The sequence below is a fragment of the Tachypleus tridentatus genome, chromosome 13, assembly GCF_004210375.1.
Source record: "Tachypleus tridentatus isolate NWPU-2018 chromosome 13, ASM421037v1, whole genome shotgun sequence".
NCBI lineage: Eukaryota > Metazoa > Arthropoda > Merostomata > Xiphosura > Limulidae > Tachypleus > Tachypleus tridentatus.
Window position 1 is genome coordinate 96,957,659 of NC_134837.1, and position 26,755 is coordinate 96,984,413.

The 26,755-nt window shown below is 32.2% G+C and overlaps 2 protein-coding genes and 1 long non-coding RNA gene across 42 annotated transcripts in view; 1 reads left to right on the forward strand and 2 right to left on the reverse strand.

The window, feature by feature from the left end:
* LOC143236907 (uncharacterized) overlaps window positions 1-4,194 on the reverse strand; it is a 30,424-nt gene extending 26,230 nt beyond the window's left edge. For 5 of the 7 annotated variants that reach the window (XR_013019788.1, XM_076475586.1, XM_076475585.1 and 2 more), the window contains exon 1: window positions 3,120-4,054. The gene's annotated coding sequence lies outside the window, so the exon portion shown is untranslated. Of the gene's footprint in view, window positions 1-3,119 lie in introns of all 7 variants that reach the window. The other 2 variants (XM_076475583.1, XM_076475582.1) reach the window with 2 other exon arrangements.
* Window positions 4,195-5,008: 814 nt separating this feature from the next.
* The window catches only part of LOC143240044 (uncharacterized), a 197,335-nt gene continuing 175,588 nt past the window's right edge, over window positions 5,009-26,755 (forward strand). For 16 of the 30 annotated variants that reach the window (XM_076481841.1, XM_076481854.1, XM_076481832.1 and 13 more), the window contains exon 1: window positions 5,009-5,306. Coding sequence is in view for 2 of the 30 variants with exons in the window: in XM_076481837.1 (XP_076337952.1) it covers window positions 5,249-5,306 (58 nt within the window). In the remaining 28 variants the exon portion in view is untranslated. Of the gene's footprint in view, window positions 5,307-6,021; window positions 6,344-26,755 lie in introns of those variants that run through there. The other 14 variants (XM_076481835.1, XM_076481836.1, XM_076481846.1 and 11 more) reach the window with 5 other exon arrangements.
* Window positions 10,715-26,755, reverse strand: part of LOC143240045 (uncharacterized) — a 36,814-nt gene continuing 20,773 nt past the window's right edge. Inside the window, exons 3-6 of one of the 5 annotated variants that reach the window (XR_013021536.1) lie at window positions 24,536-24,741; window positions 13,058-13,129; window positions 11,502-11,640; window positions 10,715-11,144 (exon numbers count right to left, since the gene is read on the reverse strand). This is a non-coding gene — a long non-coding RNA (uncharacterized LOC143240045). Of the gene's footprint in view, window positions 11,145-11,501; window positions 13,130-14,637; window positions 15,877-24,535; window positions 24,742-26,755 lie in introns of those variants that run through there. The other 4 variants (XR_013021534.1, XR_013021535.1, XR_013021533.1 and 1 more) reach the window with 4 other exon arrangements.

The window sequence follows — 26,755 nt, forward strand, 5'->3', positions numbered from 1 at the left end:
TATCCTAATGGTTTTAGATATAATATTCTATATTACAAAACCGGAAAAAAGCTAGTATAGTATTAAATACTTGGTAAATTGTTTTCTGTTTACAAGGTTCATTTAAGGCATACAAGTAACAATTAAAAAAAATGTAACTCTCAACAGTAATTTTGTTTTGTTATATAGTATACACACACAGGTGAAAGATTTTTGAAAACTCACTGTCCAAAAACAAAATGCTACAAAAATATGTTTGCCTCCTCCCTTTCTCACAAACACACACACAGAGAAAAATAGAAAATTTTAGTTCTATTTTTATCTAACAGTGAGTGACCACAACTGATAACATGCCATTGATAATTTAATTCTGCCAGGAATTGAAGCACCACATTTAGAATATAAACTTTTCATATACATTTGTTTATGTACTATAGTTTTTAACATTTATTGACTAAGATTTTACAGCACAGCAAATAAAATACACTATGTACAAACTCTCAAAGAAAAGATGTCTTGTGTTAATACTGGCATAAAGTAAAATGGTGTTTTATATACATTTTGTAATTTTTATATTATGAATACTTTCTAGAGCTGGCAGTCAAATTTTACCAAGTAGACATTGTGGACAAAAGCAATGTAATATCATTTTTGCATAAAGTTAAACACATATGAGTGAGGGTTTGAGAATCAAAGGGTAAATGTACAAGTCCAAAGACTGGTTATTAATAAAGGTCACAGATTCACAAGTCTTCTTCATTTTTGGTAAGTCAATGTACAGTGGATAGTCACCTGAGGACTGGGCAGTTGCCAATGCTAATCCTGTTTTTAAATGGAGTGATGACAGTTACACTGGAATCTATCAGCCAGTTGGTCTTACTTATTTAATGAAATATTACAAAAGAAAGCAAATATGGATTCATAAAAGAGAAATCTTTTTTTATTTTTATTTATTTTTTTCAGGAATGTTACTTATTATCTGGATGATGTAAAGGTTGTAGACGTGATGTACTTAGATTTTCAAATAACTTTTGACAAAGTATCATACAAAATATTTAAGAAAATAACATTAGTGTAAGTAGGGGAAAGACTAGTTAAATGGATTGTAGGATTAAAAGGGAAGGAATTAGTAAAGTTTGCTGATGGCATAAAAATTTGGATATTTCTAAATTTATTAATTCATGATGATAGGAGGACACCTAGGTTAGAAAAAAAAATCAGTTAAGATGAAGATAAGAAATTCTATAACCCGAGTCCTATGGAAAGTACTCAGGTTAAAAAGTTTCACATTTTTGTTTCTGTAATTGAAGTATTACAGAATGATTTGAAATTGGAGAATTATTTAAAAATGACATTTACAATGGGAAAATTATTATAAATTAGATAATGTATAATATAAATGGAAACTCTTTCAACTGCATGGCTGAAGAAAAGAATCTTAGCATAGTGGTAGAAAAATACTCAAGAATTCAAAGCAGTGCTTTGTTGCTAATAACAAAGCTCAAGGTATATGAGACTGCATTTACAAACTATTGTTACAAGCTAAAAAAAAAGTAATTATCTTTTTATACAATTTGCAGGTTAGGATCCCTGAAGAGCATAATGGTAAGTTGGTAAGTCTGAAGATTTATAATGCTAAAAACCAGGTTTTGATACCCATGGTGGGCACAGCACAGATAGACCAATGTGTAGCTTTGTGCTCAACCACAAACACTAACTAAACCTCACACTGAATCCTGTTTATAGTTTTGTGCTCTTTAGATAGCAAAGGATACAAACTTAATTATAAAAGGCTTAGAGGAGTACCTGGATAATTCCAGGGATGTAAGAGCTACCTCAAAGTACAAGATCTAACAAATTTATCTTGAGAAAAGAAAAATAAGAGGTGATCTTACTGAAGTTTATCAGTTATCCTGAGCATTAAAATTTAAGAGCAACAAATGTCCTGCTGGTCAACGTGTGTGTGTGTGTGTGTTTTCTTATAGTAAAGCTACATCGAGCTATCTGCTGAGCCTACCAAAGGAAACTGAACCCTGATTTTAGCACTGTAAATCTGTGGACTAACCATTGTACTAGAAGGAGACTGCTGGTCCATCGACCAAGCTTAAATAAAGAAACAAACTGAAAACCAGGTCTCATCTTCACATACTTATTAAGTCTTTCATTAAACTCTCTTACATTTACTGGATCCACAGCATCTAAGTATAACCAATTGAAAAGGCTGACTACCTTGTTAGAAAAGAAGAAAAAAAAACGTCTTAACAGAAAATAATTACTACTCTGCTAAAGTTTATATTCGTATCCTCTAGTCCTACCATTCCCATCATTAACTATAAAAACAGGGATATATCAACACTATTATTCCCTTAATAATCTTAAACAACTCAATCAAATCCACTCTTACTCTTCTTTTTTCATAAAAACATTTCATATAATTTGTTTTTATGTTATAACATTTCCATCCAAGTATAAATTCTCTTAATTCCTTTTTGCAATATTCTAAACACTATAGAATGAGAGGACACAAGTTTTAAGATTTTGAAAAGACAGACCTGGCTCCAGTTAAGATAAGATTTATTTTTTATCATAGTGATTGACTTATTGAATGAGTTACCACTGACAGTAGTGGAAGCCTGCACTTCATAGAAATTTACAAGGGGAACTGTTGATTTCCTGAAAATAAAGGATGGGTTTAGATTGTAATTTTCTCCAGGATAGGTGTATAAGGATGGCCTAAATTTAAGAGGCAAATGGTCCCTTATTATGTTACTGATTGAGGTAGAATGTCAAGTTTGCCTTAAATAGAATGTTGCCAGGTTGACTAGTTGCTAAACTTTACATGTGGTTTTAGGAATGTTAAAACCATCCCATAAACTTTTTAAATTTATCTTTCAGAAATGGGACAGAAACCAAAACTGAATAATCCTAACAAATTTAATATACATTTAGAATTTATTTGTTTCAATATCCAAATTTCTTTCAAAATATCTCAGTAACTTTCAATGGTCAATCAGGAAATTTGGCCTTAAAATTCTTGTTCAAAAAACCTTTCTCATGGCAATTAAAAACAAAAATCCATAAATTGGAATTTCGAGTATAACTTATATGAAACCTGCCCTTATCCTTTAGTTCACTCTTACCTATATTTACAGTAAATGGTTGAATTGCTGAAAACCAGATTAACTCAGTTAGAAGATCCTTTTTCACCACAAACACAGTATATAAGGAAAGCTACAATGTTACAAGTAATGAACCTATAGAATAAATAATATAAAATAATTAATATAATTAATTTATACATGGATTGTGTAATGAAACAACCATCTTTTGCTTTGTAAGGATTCATTCATTTTATTGTTAATTAATATAAATTATGACAAGTCTCCAAGCAAAATACACATTTGAATCAGTTTTTACAGATGAAATAAAATTACAATAGAGTACTATTATAATAAAAGTATTAACAGTAATAATATTAATATCAAGCCTGTTTTCAAACCCAAAATAATACATTAGCTAATGAAAAATACCAAACAACTGTCAGTTTCAGAGAAATTTGTCAGACTAATACAAATGGGTACTTATTCAAACTGAATGGTGAAAACTCCAAGCAAACTAATCTGACTTTGACTTTTGTTTAATTATTTAACATTTTATGGTGTTAAATTTAAAAAAAGAATTAAGTCAACAAATACTTAAAATAGCACAACTTATAAAAATGTTCACTTTTGTCTTTAAAAAGAGTTAGACCATAATAAATTTAACTGCTTTACCTAGATTACTTTTTTGACATTTTATACTTAATGTTTTTGTTACAAACTTTTAAATGACATCTGGCACGAAACTTTTAATAGTTTGATTGAAAGTTACACTAAGCCTATTTAATTCATTAATGCCGCATAACAACAGCAAAATGTGAATTTAAAGTAACAGCCTTCAATAAATGTCTGTAATATAAATATTCAATTTTATACTATTAACTACATAAATTTTTTGTAGCTTTAACTTTAAGTGTAATAAACTTGATTTTCTGAAAACGAATTTATCAAAATGTTCATCCCGAAATCCAACTTACCTCTGTAGATGGCGCTGTTTTATTCACGGCTTTTGTCAAATCTCAAGCCTACTAAGGTTGTAGCTATTAAAATTTATAAAACTCGTTTACACGAACATCAGCTAAATATGCGCATGCAACAAAAACACAAAATGACAATAGAGTCCTTTATGAATAAAGTAATATTCTGAATTTATTTGATGTTATAAAAAGTTAGTTAGTGATAGTGGAGTTTAAGTTTAACTTTTAGTTTATATAAAGTTTCTGAACTGTGAAAATTTGAGGATGGATTCAGAGATCAAATCGTGAATTAAGTTAGTAAAACTAATTTTTTAGGACTAATGCGAAGCTTCGCATTTTTTAATCCTTCGATAATATTTCCTTGTTACATATTGTTGTAAGTGATATCTGATACATTTCTATCATACAAGTCATACATTCAACTCTCGACAAGTGTTTAAGTAGTAACATATATGTCTTTAAAAGTTATAATCTGAATGTTGAAAGCTAACGAAGCATTAGAAACTAATTGTCTTAAAATTTATTATAAAAAACACCTGAACTGAAGACGTTTTTGTTGTGAATTTTTCAACAAACCTCTTATATTATTCTTTGTGGATTGAAAATCATGAAATAACAACAAAAAATCATTATGAAAATAAGCCTGACTGAAATGAAATATATTACAATGATAACCCAAGCGTAACTTAATATTCATACGCGATACAGGTATTACAGAAGAGTACAACTCATCATCTTTTACCCAATTTAATTCTTGAAAAGTATGAATAAATGATATAATTATTATATACTTTTCTAGTTATTTAAAGGTTATGCATCATGTTATATACGTAACTCTGTTAGGCGGAGCAACCTGATAGGTGGGAAGTCAATGACCAATCACAAGCTTTTTATTTCATCCAATAGAAAGCGTTTACATTTGAAGAGCAAGAGATTAGATTACTTGCCTGTCACCGTGGTCTTATGGGTGTGGGACACCAACAGAGCATCAAACCTAGGGTTCACATAGTAAAGAGGTGGCGGAGACACCTTTAATAGAAGTTTTTCTTTTGGGACAAATCATCAGCTTGAAAATATTTCAGAATTCTTGAGAGTGGTCTCGTTAACTCATCACATTACAGTGTGGGTATTTTGAACTGTTGTAATGTTAATAAAAACACTGAAATGAAATAATATTATTATAAGCATGAAACGATGGCAGATCAAGGTCTCAGGTGCACACGAAGAAAACAGGCAAATCCTCGTCGAAACGGTAGGCCTAATACTTTAATAGCACTTACATTTTCATTTTACAGTGTGTGAATAGTTTCGAAACGTAAATCATCGAAGTTTATACCAGCCGACTGAGGCACACATTGTCTATTGACCTTGCTTTGTTTTAGAATAAATACACATACGTAAGAAATAACGTGATTAACAAAATTATAATTATGTTTGCAAAATATAACCATTTATTGTATTTATGAAACATTCAGTCTTTTTTTGTTATTTCAAGATAAACCTCAGTTATTTCAAAACCATATAAGTATTTAAGAATTATAGCTTGAACACCGAAAGCTGACGAATCATTAGAAATAAAACATCCTAAATTTTTTGATAAAATTCCCAAAACAAGCACATATAATGTCGTTAATATTATGTGAGTGCAAGCGATCAGTATGAAACTACTGTTTATAAGTACAAAATATTTTATTCACGAGCTGATATGTTAAGCTTAAGCATAAATAGATAATGCAATTAACAAAGTATTAACTTACTGGATTAAAAAACTACACTTATTAACATTCATTGCAACATTTAAAAAATAATATTCCATGTTATTAAGCAATAATTGTATATTAACGCCTTCCAGTGACGCTTTATGTAGCTTATTTTACTGAAACTGTGGACAGTCTTGTTACCGTCTGTAGTTGTGAAAGTATTGCACACGAATGTTAAACACTAGCGGCTTTGAGCGCCCCCATGCACGAGTGCAGGGGTTTGATATTGTCAGCTATCACAGTGGTGATGGAGCTGCTGACTAGTGTCCTTTTCTTCCTAAAGCTTTGCTCCACCTAGGAACAAAATGAAAGTATAGAACATCGTAGGTTTACTTATAAAGATTATGTAACGTTTTAAAGCAAAACGTTTTTACGAGTTCAGCTCGTCTGTTTTCATGAATTTATGACTGAGTACAAACAAAGGAGAGAACTGTTACGTATCACCATCATCACTGTTAAACAATATGTTACTCTACCACATCGTGAGTAGAGCATGGCTGAGTTCGATCAGAGTGACCCAAGACTAATCGTACGTACGATTATACTCATAAGTTTAATTTTTTACTTGTAGTATAAATGTTAACATTAATTTGAGATCATATTGATTTTTTACAGCACGATATACGTACTTTCAGCATAAAGAAACGATTTGAATTTGCAAAACCTGTCGGTAACCTTTTCCTATAGTTCAAAGTTCGGACGTTCTGATTGATGTATTACGTGTTATTCTGAATACGAAAAATCTACTTAAACTAGACAATTTCATTATTATATAGAGTTATATACTATATCAGTATAATTTATTCATCATTTGTCAAGACGACATGTCCATCTGTACAAAGAAAATTACACTACTGGGTATATAAATTCTCCTTTTAGAGTGTGGTGTGAAAATGAACAAAGTTATAAGTAGCTGCAGAATAGTTTTTATGTAAGTTCAGACAACCTCAGGTTCTTCTTCAAAGCGTCACATCACAATACCACACTTCTAATGTAATGTGTTTATGCTCTTCTGTACGTCCTTCAACATGTGTCTTTTATGTTGCGGCTGACGAAGACCAGATGCGTTTTTGTTTGTTTGTAAATGAAATTATCAGTGCGTGTTCAGCACAAGTTAGTTTTAACATAAGGTAACTGCAGTTCAGAAAGCCGTTTATAACTTGGTACAGATACCAAGGTAACTGTATAAATACCTAAATACTTATATGTGTATTGTCCAAGTGCATCTACAATTACTTTTGTGTATCGAAGCTCGATATTTACTGTGATAAGCTCTCAGACTTACTGCTCATCCACCTAAGAGGCTCAAGAAATGTGATAATGCGTGCTTGCAAAAATGTAATTATAGATACTTGAATACTTATATAGGTATTGTGCAAGTGCATCTACAATTACATTTTTTGCAAACACACATTATTACATTTCTTGAGCCTCTTAGGTGGATGAGCAGTATGTCTGAGAACTTATCACGGTAAAAATCGAGCTTCGATACACACAGTTTGTGTAAAACAGATAACTCACCGTGCCTTTTTGCGCTTATCAACAAAGTTTTTTTTTATTTCATATGACTATTAAACATGAAATATAGTACTTGTATTTGCACCCGGCAAGGCTTTTAGCAACTCTGTGGTAGTGCTTGTATGTGCACCTGCCAAGGCTTTTAGGAACTCTGTAATAGTACTTATATGTGCACCCTGCAAGGCTTTTAGGAGCTCTGTAATAGTGCTTGTATGTGCACCTGCCAAGGATTTTAGGAACTCTGTAATAGTGCTTATATGTGCACCCTGCAAGGCTTTTAGGAGCTCTGTAATGACATTTTACTTGTTTTTGTTTTGAAGAATTGTACGCGTTAATCTCTAGACGATTACCAACCATTCTGTAAATGGAACTATAAACCATAAATAGCTTAAATATTAAGTGTAAAATAGAAATGAACTTTTTAAATAAACTAAACAGATAAGTTATTCTGGATGAATTATTGAAACATTTTATTTTCTTCGTTCATTAAAAACCACCTGTAAGAACATTAATGTGCACATATAAACATTTGTAAGGTTCGTGTATTCCTTTTTTTCTGTGTATTTTTGCTTGATATACGAAATAAGTTTCTTAATAGAGCAGTCAGTTTCAGTCTTTTCCTCGTTTAATATATGGGGAAACATTTCAAAATAACGTGATGTATTGTAATTTCGATTTATTTGTCTTTTGTATAGTCACATAATTTTAACAGTTTAAAGTAACAGGTAAATAACAATCGTTGTACATACACAGCTCCGAATAATATGTGAGCGGTGTAAAAATTGCATTACGTGAAACTGTTGTTTAGTTGTATTTGTGCTTTATAATACCGTTATTATCCATTCTTAACTATATTACCTAGAGATTTGAATTTTTTTTCATTCACACTCACACCATCATGGACCTTTTGTGCACTGCCTGATATATGTGTTATATGGTATATTATATAGCTTTTCTGCCCTGATAGTAATGAGAACAACCGATTGTATAAAAGAGCAAAATAAAGTGGTTTTCCAGACGGAGCCACACTGAGCAGCGATGTTAGTGTGTGTATATTGCTATAATGGCTGTGGTGAAAGGGTATCTTATGATTCTCTATTGTGATCACCTACAAAAAAAACAAACAAACAAAAAAACACCACCAGCTGCATATGTTAATATTTCTATCTAGTTGATTATAATAAACAGCTAATGATTCTTCATCGCTCATTGGACTACATTAGCACAGTAGCGAAAGTTTGAAGTAAGTTGAAGTGAGTTTGTTTTCATTTGAAAAATATTGTGTAGCCTGAAAGTTTACTCAGGTTCATCAAGTAAGGAAAACGTAGACATAAAGTTTAGAGAACCCTTATAAAGACAAAAACTCGAATGAATTAAGGTAAGACAACAGCATGCATGCTTTTTCTGTCTCTACTTATGTTTTACAAGTCAACAACAACAAATTACTTTCATCAAATATAACTTTATACGTGAGAAGAAATAAAGATATTTACTATTTTCATTGCCAGGAAGTGTTCCTTTAAAATTTGAAACAAGAAGTGTTTACTTTTAAAGTACCATCATGCCTCACACTGTCTTTTCTCTCAAAATGTTAAAAAACCTTACAGCTTTTGACCTATATATTTAGGAATACAAGAACATAAACATTGAGTTAAATAACGTGTTATTAATATTAACTTTTTATTAAATCATGTTAACTACACATATCAGAGGCTAATTAAATATATTACTCTTACTTGGAGTGATTATAATGTGTAGTTTTATCAGTTTGGTACTCAACTTGTTAGTGATATTCTAGGCCTAATGTTAAGAAAACGTCTAATTCATGCATTTAAAGCTCAGTTTTTATATAGGCTTAGGAAATCGTGAATATATGGTCCAAACTTCAAGTTTGTAAAATATTAGTTTAAATAGTGATTTTGAATTGTAAAACATGCATGCTATAAATAATTGAATCAAAACAGATTTTATAACTATGGTCTTCTAAAAGTAATTGTTATATATATACATTTGAAAGATGTTATAGCATGAAAACCATACATATTATACAATTCGTCCCTCAAACTTGAAAGTGTAGTGGAAATAATATATGCTCTCTTTACCCATCTTATTATCAGTCGCTTAATTATTTTTTGTAGTTGAAACTGAATGAAATTCAAGATGTTGGATTTTAATTCAAGGGAAAAAGTGTAAAAAAAGAAATTTTAATATCACCAAAACTTTAGTGTCGTTCTCTCAGAAACAATGAAATATAAATTTATTTTAAAATGTATATCAATGTTTAAAGCATCAATTTTGTACTAATTTCTAAATATGTTTAGAAAGCAACTCTACGAAACTTTTGTGGGCGTAAAAGAGGAAAATTATAGAAATTAACTACAGTCAAAACAACACATCTATCGGATGTGTGCACCTAACTAGTTGCGATAAGCTCAATCAAAACTTCTTAGTCATGACATTAGAGACTGAGAGAAAATATAGATGTAACAACATAGCTTATCGGGGTGAACAAGTAGCACACGGCAGCCTGCCATTAGTGGTAAAGAGGATATCCTGTTAGGTGCGCTACTTCATTAGTTCATATACAGAGGTGAGGTCTCAAAAGCATGTTACATAGAGAGAGCACACATTATATTACAAAGGGAAGCTTGAATTAATCAATTAGTTCAGCTTACCTGTGGCTTGTCTATAAACACACTAAGTGTCTCTCTGTATGCATACACACACGTATGTATATATTGTATTAGCTAGATCCAATACTCTTGTTTTAAACTTGTTAATTACTATGTGCATTTCGAAAGATTTTCTGCACATTTGAAAAGTTCAAGTTGAACTAATAAAAGTAAAAGACCGCTATATCTATAAAGTGTTGCTTATATGGTGAAATTTCTTCGAGGCTTTTTTGCGTAGATGAAATTTCGATCTCATGTAGAAAGATTAAACATTATTTGATGTAGTAAGACTTGAGTTGCCCTTACACCAGTGTTAACTTTCACTAATTTTATTTTGAATTCAGTTTCAATGTACACTGCATTTTAATTACTGCTTACTAAAGAAAAGAATGTGGATAATTCTTTTAATTACAGTGAATTCTCAAGTGATGGTGAGTACTACCTCCTCTCAAGGTGCTGGCAATAAAATGCTGGTAGTGAGGAATTCTATAAGATTAGGAACTTCTGAATATTGGTTTCTTGGAGCAGATCCGTTGAATTGATCTTATAAACAATGTCCTTGCTTTGTTATTCTTTGTTTCTTTTATGAACAATGGATAATGCATATACTTATCGTAATCCAAGGTATGGTTACACTGCATTTAAAAAAAAACAAAACTGGTTGTGTTTCTTTATGGACAGCTCCAGATGTGCTTTAATATGTCTGAAAACTTTTGGACAGAATGCAAACAAATGTCTATTCAAATGACGTTTGATGAATTCATTGCACGAGAAGTTCAAAGTTATGTGTGCTTTTACTTAATTTCTTTACAAAATATGTTTAGAAATGTTTTTAGTTATAGCTGTAAAGGTGCGATTATTATTGGCTATATATTTATATTATTTATAATGACATATGATCCACAACAGATATGAAGTATTCACTGTACCGATCTGCAAAAGTTTTTATAACTTTCACTCAAGAAATCAGATTAGAGGGTTAAATCCATTTGTGCATCCCCGTGAGAGTTCTAGAATTTGTCTTCTCCTCACATACAACAGTCCCCCGCTGGAACAGCGAAAAGTCTACACAGTTACAATGCTAAAATCAGGGTTTCCTTCCCCCTCGGTGGATACAGCAGATAGCATGATGTGGCTTTGCTATAAGAAAAACACAAAATAATTATGTTTTTCATTACATGTGTGTATGCTTTATTGTATATTGTTTTTTAATGTAAACTCTCATATAATATGCCACGTGTTCCACTGAAATATATTATATATATTTGCATTTTAAAACAGTTGTGACGTATTCCTTCAGATTCACTGTTACACTTTCAGTGGAATGTGGTTGATAATTATCAAGATCGCGTGTTCTACTCAGTACAATATTCTTTGTTTTCGTTTATCCTTGTCTTTAGATTTACAACAAACTATAGATATAACGAGAAACACATGTTTAGGTCGGCCTTTGTCATGCCATTTCTACTAGTGTTGACAATCATCACATTACTTTACCTTCACGGTGGGGAAACGACAAGTGGTCGTGGGAAAGACATCGTGAGGAAGAACAGTTACCATCTGAAAGTTGACATCCTTTCCGGCTCAACCCATAGTGAGTTCGCTCCCTGTGTTATTTCTAACATTACCACGTTTGCTGCAAAGGGTTAGAAGTGTATAAAAGAAACAACTAAAACACACTTTGCAAAATATCTGGCAAAATAATAAAATCTACAAAGTTGTATTTGTTATTTATTGTAATGAGTTGGGCAGATTTCATATAATTCTTGCATGTACCAAGTGAGCACAAACAAAGAAAATAAACTGATTTACTGTTCTTAGAATCGGTATAGGGACACTCTTTGAGGCTTACAACACGATTTAACCAATATTTCAGCTGACCATTTTCATGCAATATGGTCGAGTAAGGCTGTTTTCTGCCCTTCTAAAAGATATGTGTTTGTTTAGAAGCAATTATATAATTTCTCAATCGCCCGACTTCTAAACATCCGTATGGCAGACAATTGAGGGAGAGATACACAGAAAGAGGGCAAGGAAATACATTCTCCAACCCATATGGTATTTTCAGTTGAATGGAATGGTTGTGGTTGCAAAAAAGGTGGGGTATATAGATCCTTTGAAAAACCATCTGTAAAGTTATAATTTAAGTTAAAACAAAGGAAAAGATATAAAAGTGTACTACATCCACGCTTGATTCACAATTTGAAAAATCTGGTTAATGTTTGATAATAAGAATGAAAAAGATAATTTACTTCTGGTTATGAATTAATTAAATAGTGGTTTTCTTTTCTCATTCGTTTACCTAAGTAGTTTTGTATCTAATGTAAAAACTGAAGGCGTTAGAGAGAAATTTTAAAATGTTATTGTGAAAACAGTAAAGTGAAGACATATAAAAGTAAGGTTTTTCTTTAGAAAACCTTTTTTATAATATAAAAATGCGCTATTTTTGACTAAACATTCAATAGTTTGCTATGTAAAATCATGATCACTAAAAATATTTTGTCTTTTACCATTATTTTCTTTTCTAATACACATAAAGTTTTACAGAATGTGTAAATGTTTACAAACATTTGTTGTAGAATCAGATTTAGTACTCTCGTAAAGAGCCGCGAGATTTGTTTTGTGCTTAAAATATTTCCAGTGGAAAAATCCGGTCTGAAGCTGTCTAATAATGTGTTATCCAACTCTATATGAAAACGTATCTCTTTAATGTAGCGATAAATCTTGACAGTCATATGTCTGTGATAGGAATGAAACATATCATAAATTGTGCTAGTATTTTTTACTTTTGATTATAAAATACGAAGTTTAAAACTAACCCTTCCTAATCAACAAACAGTCAATAATATTGGGATGAAAAAATTGACACACCGGAAGGTAAAATAACTTAATCATATAGTCTATAAAACTTTTGTCTTTGATGTTTCTCGTAGAAATTTATGATAATTAAGTGTTTGGCTACGTATACATTCATTTAGTGAAGAAGTGAAAATATATACATAGCTAAAATGTTTATTTCTGTCTTTAAAGTCCACAAATTACCAATCTTATACCAGTTTTCACTTTTCACACAGCGGGGCGTCGTCCACATGTGGATCCGAAGGTTCTGATTCGCATCTCATTTTCTAAAATAAACAAAAGGGAATTCTCAATAGCCTCGGCATTTGAAATTCTTTTAAGAAGTATTAGAGTAAATTAATCCATGAGACCTTTTCTTTTTTCATTTTCATTAGCTATATTTTTAGTGCCAACAATACCAAGCGTGTGTGACGTACTTATTACTCAGTATCTCTATTAGTCTACCCTCAAACTAAAATTATTTTAGGTAGGATTAAAGTAACATAACCTATGAAACCTTGGGCGTGATCAAATACATCAATCGAAAGATTTTGACCTCCTGAGTTGAAAACTGTAATTCAATCTTAAGTCAGTCAGAAGATGACGGATCCATGAGCTGAAAGTTTTTACTGAAAAAAAAAATATATGCTCAGTTCGATTTAGTAAGCCGCTATGTCCCTGCTAAAATGAAATAGCTCTTCGCACTTTGGGGTTATAGGAGTTGGAAAAGATGGTCAAATTCTACTATTTGAACAGAGTACTCCAAGAGTTTGTAGTAGGTGCTGTTTGTTAGCTGCTTTAACTCCGATTTATCAATTTAAATTAAGGACATATAACCTCAGTGTAGCTTTGCGCCAATATCCGAAACAAATAAAATGTTTGTAAACACCATAGAGTTGTTGTCTGTAATTAAGCACAAAGCTACACGATGGGCTATCTGTGCTCAGCCCACCACGTGTATCGAAATCTGGATTATAGCGTTGTAAGTCTACAGACACACTGCTATGCCAATGAAGGGCAACACCATAGAAGGTGTTGAATATTATTTTATCAATGGTATATGATTACATTATTCATTGCTTTCACAAATAAGTCCTTATAATTAATAAACTAGTCTTCTTTCTTTGACGCAGTCGTCATTTGACCCATTTTGGGACCCATCAGTGGCACAGCGGAATGTCTGCGGACTTACAACGCTAGAAACGGATTTCGATAGCCATGGTGGGCAGAGAACAGATAACCCATTGTGTAAATTTCTCTTGGATGATTATCAAAGTTAATTCGAATAAGATAAGCAAATATAAAGCTAATAATAAATCAATTGGTGTAAAAATAGATAAAAATAATTTTAAGTCGATAAGGATCGTGAACCTAATTGTAACGTGTAATAAATTAAATTGTTTTTGTCTGTTTCTTTGTTCTTAATCACAAAGTTAAACAATAAGCTATCTATGCTCTGCTCATGCGCCATGAGAATAGTTAACGTTATAAGCTCTCAAAATTTACCGCTGAGCAGCATCGAGGGGAGTCATTAAAGTTTTACAAACTCACAAACAATATTCAGTTTTCTGTTTGGTCAAGAACTGAATATTTTATCGACGTCCCTGGTCCACGACGGGCAAATTACTTTTATGTTGATACATCCATACATTTCACTTGACGGGAATGCTAGCTAGCTTTATTCTTCATACGTGAGTTTCTCCAGATGACAATATCTACTGCACTCGTAGAAATACTAAGGTCCGAAGTTAATTCACTGAAGTTTGTAATGTTCGAAATTTACAAACGTTCCTGGTCTGTATTTTTCCGATTAATAATCTTTTGTCACAATTATAGCTTCTGAGGCTTATAGTTTGTTTGTTTTTTTAATTTCACGCAAAGCTACACGAGGGCTATTTGCGCCATCCCTAAATTAGCAGTATAAGACTAGAGGGAAGGCAGCTAGTTATCACCATCCACCGCCAACTCTTGGTATACTCTTACCAACGCTCCCATGGCTAAAAGGGTGAGCATATTTGATGTGACGGGGATTCGAACCCGCGGCCCTCATACTGCGAGTCGAGCGCCCTAACTACCTGGCCATGCCGAGCCCAAGCTGATAGTATATACTGACTCTAGCGACCAGAGATTATTCTATTCTGTCTCTCGGCGCGTCCATTTATAAACTTTAAAGCGACATTCTCAAAAGTTCAACAAAATTCGTAGATATGCCAATGTTTTCATCAAACATCTATTGTTGATTCTTACTCTCGAGAATTTTCTACAGATTTAGAGAACAGGAGGGTACTTGCGCAGTACACATTTACCATGCATTAAAATGAAACAAACATAGATATTAAAATAAATGTGTAACAGTAAATTTGTTACATTGACACATTATGCACACTTCTTTACTTCCACACACAAAGTCTATAATATATTTAATTATCGACTTTCTAAGTAAATTCTCATGTTTATATGAAAGAAATTTATAAAAATGCTTATTGATTAAGTTGTAATTTTTTAATATTTTATTTGTACTTCGTTCTCTAACGGTAAACGTTTTTATAAGATATTTTAAACATTCTTATATTTGAATTAAATTATTATCAAACGTTTTAAAGATATTCAGTTTTGAACTGTATGTGATGGTGTTGTTCCCCGCTGTCCTGGCATAGCCAAGCGCGTAAGGCGTGTGACTCGTAATCCGAGGGTCGCGGTTTCGCGCCCGCGTCGCGCTAAACATGCTCGCCCTCCCAGCCGTGGGGGCGTATAATGTTACGGTCAATCCCACTATTCGTTGGTAAAAGAGTAGCCCAAGAGTTGGCGGTGGGTGGTGATGACTAGCTGCCTTCCCTCTAGTCTTACACTGCTAAATTAGGGACGGCTAGCACAGATAGCTCTCGAGTAGCTTTGTGGGAAATTCCAAAAACAAACAAACAAACAAACAGTTGTCCCCCGCTGGTACAGCGGGAAGTCTACGCGGATTTACAAAGCTAAAATCCGGGGTTCGATTCCTTTCGATGGACTCAGCAGTTAGCCTCACGTGGTTTTGCTATAAGAAAACACACATACATTAAACTTATAGATTTATTTGAAAGGACGGACATTACACTGACGGTGCTAATATAGATATTTTATACAGATGCACCATCTCATATCAAGTTTTATTAGATTTAGAAATACATTCAATTTATAAGTCAGCAGCTACAATTGAGATTGACAAGTTGTTTGTGCACTAATGAGAGAAAATATGAGAAATAAAGAATTACAGATAGATCACCTCCTGTTATTGTTAAAACAATAAAATGTTTTGTTATATGTGTTTAATATTTATATTCAGTTACTGTAATAAACAAGATAATTAGGTGCCACTAGTAAGACGTAATTAGATGAAACTACCCAAACTTCCATTTGCAATGGCACAGCAGTATCTCTTTGGAATTCCAACACTATCAACCTGCTTTCGATACCCGCCGTGGTGGGAAGAGAACAGATAGCTTATTGTTGAGCTTTGTGCTTAATCAGAAAAAAATAAAACCTAAATTTCTGTGTGTGTAGCAGTAAGGTTTTTCTGGTTTTGTGTTTAGTAACATGACAGCCGTGCTTTATAGAAGTGTCCAACATTGTCTGGTATCTCTCTCCATGATATCGCTTCTGTTTGCTAATTTTTTCTTTGCCCCTTGGTGACGAAATGTTAGTTTTTACTATCACCAACTCATAAAATAGTTACGACCAATTAATTAACAGTAATGAAAGAAAGAAAACAAACACAACAGGAAATGGATATTATATACTCCTATAACTGGCACAGTTTCGTAGTTAATTTTCTTTTTGTAAGAAAAACAATCGGCTTTCTGTGTAAGCACTGAAAACATGTAGGCATGAGACGGTAACATTTGTGCTTTAAGTTTTTATCAGAAAAAAATGACTTGCTGTTGTATTGTTAACATAAAAAGGTTAAAACAGTTTCACACCCAAGCATAGCTAGAGTTGTAAAATTGGTATGTTTTGTAATGAAATATTGTACTTAAGATCCCAGAATGAGTCTTCAAGATTGCTTGAATCTAATGTAAAATATACCATAAGGTTTTTACAGTTTCTTTTTATGTATACCTAAACATCTTTAGTAAATATATTTACTAAAATTAGTTTACACAAATTACTTAGTGGCACATTTTAAAAAATAAAATATGTAAAATATGCCAAAAACACTTTTTCTCTGAGGAATTTAATAATTGATTTTCTTTCAGCACAACTTACATAATGAATTACAGAACATCTTAATATATTATAAAAAACAAACGGTTCAGATATATGTTATTTTTCTTTATTAATTTTATGAACAATTTACAAGTTTATTTCTTCTATGTTTTCACCGTCAAAAACGATCTAATTCCATATTTCAACTCAAAATTACAAAACGTCACCTAGCGGTCATTATCGTAATTACGTTGAAATCTGAGCTCTGCCCCTTAGCGATAATCGATCGACATTGTTAGAAAGGAGATAAATCTTTGAGCACGAAGTTTTAAAGATTGTCGAGAATAATAACAACGAGCATTAAGAGAAAACTATTTAGCTAATCAGTGTGCTTGAAATATACATTTATGAGGCAGTCGGGAAAACAAACAATACGTACCATTATCAGGTATTTCATTATAAGAAGTAAGAAATTCGAATTATACTGATTAATTAATTTTATAGTTTCCTTTTTTCCCCCATGTAATTTTACTTATAGTCATATTTTATACTAAACAAGCACATTATTTCTATTTTTTGGAAATAGTACGTCTACATAAATTACAAATTATAAGTGCAATACTAATAAGTATATTATAATAACATTAAGAAACTGTTAAAAATAGTGAATATTTCCCAGAAATTTTGTATTTAAGTTCAGAATTAAGTAAAGAACTGTCTTGTAGGACTTGAAAAATACCTCTGAAAAATGTGATATAAACCCAAAAATGAAATTGATTTTTAAATTATCCTTCGCATGTTCTAACTAATATATGCATTTACAAATAAATCATTCTTACAAGGTATGTTTGCTGTTAACATGATTTAAACCATATACATAAAAAGTATGCCATGTATGTAACATATACATCTTCAAACATTACAATTTGCAGATATATTTATATTCTTTAATCGTTTAAAGTGAATGAAACTGCAGGTTCATGTGTTTGACATCCAACTATTCATTTAGCGTCGTAATGAGATATTTTTATCGAACTAGGCAGCATTTGTTACTCGTCTTTACACCTGGTAACTTCACTCAAACTATGACCTGTCTTCTACACATAGAACTGACACAGCTTGTTGTTGTTGGATCGACGCTTGTTGTCTACTACAAAGAGTATAGTAAATTTAGCTTTTTTTTTTTTTGTCTCATGAGATTCAGCTTTGTTCTGAGATAGCATTTTACTTGCTTTTGTACCGTTAACGACTCGCTCAGTGTGGTAATAGAGAGAAATTTATTTTTTGGTTGTGGAAAGTATTTAATACTTTAACTGGATGGAACAAGATAACTTGTTTAGCTAATCGAACTAGATCTTCTTCAAGATGTTGTATAACAGATCTGTGATACAGTATGTTTCAAAGATGTAATACCCTCTTACTGATATCACAGTTTCTTGAATGTCTTTTATGAGAACAATATTTTATAAATGCTTGCGTTTTGTTATAAAAATACATTAGTTTTGAAAGAATTCTAGTGCTTAAAATTACGAATATCTATATTGTTTGGTACATACAAACACACATATATATATTTCGTTGCTATTTTTAAATAAAGACTCTAACATAATCTTAATATTTAATTTATCAAAGTTTTATGTACCAATAGAAAGCCAAGTTAATTATTTCAGTAGATGATACACCTTTTGTTATTGTTGTTTACAATTAGTTCCAATAATGTTTGTAAAATACTTGAACTTTAGTACTTATATATTAAAAGTTCAATTAATATTCGATTGCATATGCTGGCACATTAACACTATTGTCGTGCTTCAATCGCTGTTGGCCGGGTGGTGAGGACGATCGACTCGTAATCTGAGGGTCGCGGGTTCGAATCCCATCACACTAAACATGTTCGGCTTTTCGACCGTGGAGACATTACAATGTGACGATCAATCTCTCTATTCGTTGGTAAAAGAGTTAGTGGTGGGTGGTGATGGCTAGCTGCCTTCCCTCTAGTTTTAGACTGCTCAATTAGGGACGGCTAGCGCAGTTAGCCCTCATGTAACTTTGCGAAAAATTCAAACAACAAACAATCATTTACTACAAACACCAAATCAATTAATCTCGAAGTTATTGAATAACTCTCAAAAAACCATAATCTTAAAATCCTATCACAGATGAAGATAATCCATGATTTAGGAATATAGCTATGTCACTTGAAAACTGCGCAACACTTAGTTTCTAGATTTCTACTTATCTCTTTTATCCAGGAAGCTGGTACTACAATATAATTCATGAGTACTGTACATCGATGATATTTAATTTTGGTTAGTCATACCAATGTGTAAGATATATACAAAACTGTATATATATATATATATAGGTAGTCTTTTGATTGACAGGTTGATACACAGAACCACGTGCCGTTCACATGGATAAGGTAAGGTTAATTTCACAACGCATAAAAGATAGGTGAATCTGACTGTACAAACAATCAAGATTAGTGTTGTGAAGTAGGGGTTAAAGGCTGGAACAAAGTCCTATAGTTTATTTGTGAATAACGCACAGTTATTTTGAAATATTATTATTCGGGTCACTTTCCTGCTTTTTCTAATTTGCGTTTCTACAGTTTCTGCATTTCTTGCAAAATCGCAGAATCCTCAAACCAGTGTGAAATTAGACTTGTATATTATACATTTAGTTAGTTTTTATAAATCCTTTGATCTTCTTTTAAAACTTCTGTTAAGTAAAAGCTGGCACGATTAGATCTAATATGTCTCTAACATGATATGAGTTTCTCTTTTATGCGTGACAAATATTTTTGTAAATTTTATAGGGAAGTTCAAGACGTTTAATTTTGAAGCGTGGTAAGGAGGAACAACATTAGCTTTCATATTTCTTATATCGTTCTTTAACCATGCATTTGTTTTATTTGTTTGTTTCTTTTGAATTTCGCGCAAAGCTACACGAAGACTATTTGCGCTAGCCGTTCCTAATTTTGCAGTGTAAGACTAGAGGGGAGACAGCTAATCATCACCACCCACCGCCAACTCTTGGGTTACTCTTTTACCAACGAATAGTGGGATTGACCGTCACATTATAACGCTCCAACGGCTGAAAGGTTTGGTGTGATGGAGATTCGAACCCGCGATTGTTTTATTTAATTTTGATAATGCTGTTCAAAACTGTGTGTTTTCAAAAGCGTAATCATTTAATCACGGATTAATACGGAACACGATTATGTTTGTATTAGAGTATAATTAATATAAGTGATTAAGTTGCTCTTACAATAAATATATTTTTATTGTGAATACTTGTACTACTTTTTGCCTGTTTTAGTCTTGATGTCACTGAACTTTGATTTTTTTTATTAAACTATATAATGAGTTTTACATAATTGTGAAGAAACGCCACCTGCTGGGAATATTTCCAACTATGTCGTAAATAATTGCAATGAATTGGAAATGATTTAAACATTTTTAAATTTCTATGTTTATTTGAAGTATCGAAACACTGTAAGAATGTAAAAACTACCTATTTTGCATTATGTTATGGTTTGGACTGTTGATCAGTTATTCTGATGTGAAACGTTAAACACAAAAATCATCGTATTCATACGCTTGTGATCAAATTATTTTAGACATCTATCAACCCACAAACAGCGAGTTTTCTGATAAAAAGAAAATATTCTTATTCATGTGCAAAAATTAAAGTCGTTTTGCATTCTAACAACTAATGTTATGGATTTAGTAGAACATGCACAAATTATCTTTAGAAAAGTAGAAATAACTTTTATTATTTATTTGTGTTAAATATGCAGGTGTGAAAAGTATTTATTATACAAAACTGAGGTTCATTTTTATTTATAATGAGTAAAAGCTACAGATTTTCTTCCATGGACAATGTAAGGATAAATACAACTTTATACTGTCTAAACTTTCATATTGTGAACTTGTGAAAAAGCGAATATCAAGTTAAACCCAAATTCATTTTCTGCTTTGTTGAGAACCCAGCAGGTGGACGACAGTGCTTTACTCTATTGGTCAACTTGTGAGACCTTCCCTCGCTGCATTTATTCAGTGCGTGTATATTATACTCAGCATGTGCAAATGTACATATATGTACATATGTATACTGCACATATACACAAAAATGTACTGTTAGTGTTTTCCTGGTGATTCAAAACTTGTGTCTCAGTGTAGTGTGGAAAAAAGAAATTAACCTTGGAGACATTGTGGTGATAAAAGGAAAAGAACTGGAGGTTATTGATTGATAGACTATGCAGTTTACCTGAGCCTAGAAGTGTATATATACAGCTAAGAGTAAGTGAAAGATCAGTTTTCAATCCAATGCACGTATCGAAAGAACGTGATATATTTCAGAGAATTTTTCAATTATTTGTTTTTACTGATGTCACTAATACACGTACACACACACTATCATACTCTTACAGTGGAAGAATGAAATTTCAGCTGTTTCTTGCGAAAGAAAATGTTAAGAAGAAAACAGTTATTGATGGACATATGTTTATTGTCTATCCGAAAATGGGAGCTCCAATGATGAAATTTGTAAACCACATCAAATTAGGCTCTTTAATTCCACTACATATTTGTCAATTTTCCAAAAGTACGAACAAATTATTTTGGTGTTTCTGACAAAACTTATCAAATTCGACAGTTTAAAGGCGTCTAATGTTAGAGTATTACAATTTTATAATGGCCATAGTCAATAATGTGTGTTATTGAATTTTTAAAACCAATGCAAATTCTATGAGCAGTGCTGTGATATATCAATCAAATTTATAACAACTCTAACAGAAGAATAATAATCTAAAAATTTCCTCAACATTTTGTATTTAAGTGTAGAGTTATACAGAAAAAAATTACTTTAGGGCCTAAAGAAATGATTTAGGAATACGTAATATAAACAGTTAAAACAGTTTATTAATTTGTATTTTTATACCAGATTTTTACTAAATAGATTTTCATAAAATGGAAATGTTTAAAAATTCATTATATGCTAGAAAAATATTTTTGTCACTATTATCAATAATATTACTAAATTTTGTAGTACAGTTCCTTTCTCTATATCAAATGCTTTCTTAGGTTGGTTCCCTAGTAGCACAGCAGCATGTTTACTAACTCAGACTGCTAAAATACAGATTTCGATACCCGTGGTGGGCAGAGCACAGATAACCCATTGTGTGGCTTTGTGCTTAATTCCAAATAAACCAATTCTTAGGTTGAGCAAAATCTAAGAATCTGTTTTAAAAGGTTAACAATGATTTCGATTTATTGAGATTATAATTTTCAAAATGGCGTGCCTGGTAGTTACATAAAACGTATCTTTACTTTCATGTATAACTTTAAGTTTTTAAATATTCCTAGCAATTTCACGAAGCAATGTCTTCGAACATTTACACAATGCTATAATAAAAAAAAAAAGTTTATTTAGATTTCCATAGTATATATAAACTGGATGATGAAAAATGATAATTATTAATAATTATACATATACCATATGTACTGTATTTATAGACAAATAGAACAGCGTAAGAAATAGTTGTTTTTTCTAGTTCCACTCCTGCCGTTCTCATTTACAATTTATTTACTCTTGATTAATAATATTATCTCAGAGGTTATTAACGATGCTTACTGATTATTCTACCAATAATATTACAGTACATTTACTGAAATTAATAGAGCTTTTGTAAATATGAAACTACTATGATATAATATTTCTATGAACTGTGAAAATGAAACCATTAACAATTTAACGACTTCTTCATCTAGTGATATTGTTTATACAACCAATGAATCCCTATTACTTCATTAGTTATTCACCAGTGTAAAGTTGAATTAAGGTAAAATCAACTCAATTATATATCATATAATAATTCGCAAAATATTATAACACTGAGTTAGCGATGAAGAGCGCACTTGTCTACAAATGCGCAATGAAAAAATAAGTGTTCCTTTGTATTAATTATTTTATTTTCGTTCGTCTATCACAATGAGGCTCGGCATGGCCAGACGGTTAGGGCACTCTATTCATAATCTGAGGGTCGTAAATTTGAATCTCCGTCACACCAATCATGCTAGCCCTTTCAGCCGTGGTGGTGTTATAATATGACGGTCAATCCTACTATTCGTTGGTAAAAGAGTAGCCCAATAGTTGGCGGTAGGTGATAATGACTAGCTGTCTTTCCTCTAATCTTACACTGCTAAATTAGTGACGGCTAGCGCAGATAGCCTTCATGTAGCTTTGTGCGAAATTGAAAAACGAAACCTAACACAGTGATTTCCCTATTTTCAATATTACGTACACCAATGACCTTCTCGCTCTATGTACAGAAAGTTGAATAAGTTATATTAAAATGAATTTAAACATAAAAATCAAAAGTCACGTAATTTTTTTTGAAGTCAATAGCAAAGCTACACAATGGACTCTCTGTGCTCTGCTTGCCATGGCTATCGAAACCCGATTTCTAGTGTTGTAAGTTTAGAGACATACCACTGTGCCACTGTGGGGCTACGTGATAATCAGATCGATATAAACTCGCAATGGATTGTTTGTTTTTTTAATTTCGTGCAAAGCTACACAAGGGCTATTTACGCTAGCCGTTCGTAATTTACAGTGTAAGGCTGGAGGGAAGGCATCTAGTCATTACCACCCACCGCCAACACTTGGGCTACTCTCTTACCAATGAATAGCGGAATTGACCGTCACTATATAACGCTCGTACGGCTGAAAGGGTGGGCATGTTTGATGTGAAAGGAATTCAAATCTATTACTCTCAGATTATGAATAGAGTGCTCCAACCACCTCGCCATGCGGAGCCGTTAAAAAGGATTTATATTATTTATTGAGTTGAGAAAATAAACGGCAGATGGGTTTTAGTTATAAAAAATGCAAGATAATGCACATTCTACCGTTTCCACTCTGTTTTTATCATAGTCTTATTTGCCTGTTGTATATATATTACACTATTTACTTTTGTCGTATTTGTTTGAATTATATGTATATACCGAATGTACGTGAAATACTATTACGTTACACTCTCTTCCCTTTAGGTGTGAAAACTACAATTTTTGAAACAAACACTAAATGATATTTTGCTCCGCTTTCCTTTTCTTTCTGTATCTGTAAGTTTAAGTAAGGATGATAAACGTTTCTAATACACACATATTGAAGCTAAGAGTTTGACACGCTGTGGCATTCATATTCACTCACCACTGGTTTCTACTTGGGATGAAAATGGCTAAACACCATCTCGATCCCCTGATTGTTGACACGCGATCTAGAACTGACACAAGGTAATACTGCTCGGTTGAAATACCATAGCTAAGAAACGAGTAGGGTTAATAGTAAACTTTGCATCGTTCTCTTGTTTAGGCAGATATTGGGAAAATATTTATCCATCATCAGTTCATATATTGTAAAAAATGTCAGAATTTCGCATTAATTCATCTTTCCTGTACCAATTTTATCACCGTGTAGGTTAACTGTGGTCTTATCAGTACACATACCTTTACGTCGTATTTTAAACAGATCAATATAGATGTTCAGTATGTACGAAAGCTGTTGAAAAAGAAGACGACTTGACGTACGAGAGGTACAAATTATGAGGCTCCCTCGTGACACAGTGGTATGTCTGCAGACTTACAAAGCTAAAACCGGGCTATACCCGTGGTGGATAGAACACAGATAGCCTTTCGTGTAGCTTCGTGCTTAACTACAAAAAAAAAAAAAAAACAAAAAATTCAGGGATGTGAGTCGACTCAGAATATAGTATTCCATAATGTTTCAATTAATCAATTAATATATCTTGAGGAAGTGATCAGTGGACCTGGGTCAATATTAGTAGATACAATTTTAACCATAAAGTTCCTAACCTTATTTGTGATATTAATAAAACCAGTGAGAGTAATTGGTCAATTATATTAATTCACTGTTTAAAACCGAAAACAACAACAAAGAAAGAATTGGTGTCATATATGAATACAGCAGTGTGAGTAGGCACTTTCTTACTTAGCACCACGAATCTTTATGAACAGCATGTGGAATGTCTTATTTCTGTTGTTCTAAGTGTGCCTGAAATATACATCTTGACAAAGGTGATAATTAATACTATCTTACTTTCAGGTAAATATATTTGCCAGTCTGTGCTATTTAAGTACTATTTATTACGATAAAAGTTGTGATTTAAATATTAGTATATTTTCATCACTTAACGTATTACACAATAGTTTGACTGCCTTCATAAAGTCAACTTACTGAAATAATATTTTCTCTCTGACACTTTGAAAAGCTGTATAAAGATGTTTTCTATAAATGTAAGTGTAAACATCTTGTTCTTACATTGTTAACAGGCTTAATTTTTAGTGTCTGACTACCAGTCTTTAATTCACAAAGTTTTCTTAGAGTTTTTTGTAGAAATTTCTGGTTTATCAAGTTAATTTAGTTTGGAAGCTGTTACTTAATTTTTTGTAAAAATGTGAACTTAAATCTGCACTGAAGTGCTTCTATATAATATTAATATCTTAGAATTGTTTACAGTATTACACTATCTTATGTACCTGAAAACAAACAAAAACAACTCACACAATTCAGAAAAATACTTCAAGTGTGAAAGGTTAATGTTTATATGGTTGGTTGAGGATGAAAAACTGGTTCTACATCTCTGGAATGTTTTTATTTGGGTGATATATATATTTTTTGGCCATGCATGTAGCATGTAGTTAGTTAGAGCTGCAAAAAAAAGGAAGGGATGTGGGGTAGACGTTTGTTTTAGCACTAACAAATGACCCTATTAAAGTGTTCAGGTTAAAAGCTGTTATCAGAAACAGCTGTTTTAGGTGTTGCAACGTCACGTGAAGCCTGGACCCTACTAGCTATCGCATTAAAACACTGTGAGGCAGAGGTTTTTAGGATCTCTTACGATGGTGTAGGGTTACACACACTGATGTTCTGTTTTGCTGATTTCGCATCCTAGCCCTTACAACTGGCCAGACTTTTACATGTGTTAACTTTTTTCTTCTTCTTTTTTGCACATTCGTCTGATAACCACAAGTTACTGCACCACTTACCTAACACTGCGTTAGCTCTAAATACAAATTGTGTCAAGAATTAGAGACGTCACTGAAAATAAAAGGTCATCATGTTTGTCAAAAATCTGGTTATCAGGTAAAATTATATGATCTAAACTTTGTTTCACACTTTTAAGACCTAAGAGACTGCTCAATGTTTTTGTAAAACTATTTTTTAGAACTTGTTAAGAAAAACAAATGTTGGCAGGACTTTGGTATAAAAAAATGACCAGGTTTTAGTAGCATTATTGTTTTCTCTGGCTTACGATAGTTAAATCGTTGTTTGTAATTTTCTTCTTAGCAGAATTTGATAAACTTCATCGAAACGATCGCTTTACGTTTACTGCACAGTGTGGAAAATTGTTTTTCATCCATAATAATGGTCTGGTTTGAATAAATACGTGAGAGAAGTGGCTATCGTTTTATTGTTTATTGCACAGTATATATTTTGTCCAGGTATTTAAGTCAAAATAAATATTTACCGACAAATTGAAACAGATTTTTTAACTTGAAACGTCAAGCTTTTTTTGTTGTTGTTTTGTTAATCTAAACTATAAAACGGCTCGTGTCTGCTTATCGATTTCTGACAAATATTTCCCAACTTTCCATCTTCTGAAAAACATGAGACTTTCAAGTTAAAAGAGGTTCTTGGGCATGTGT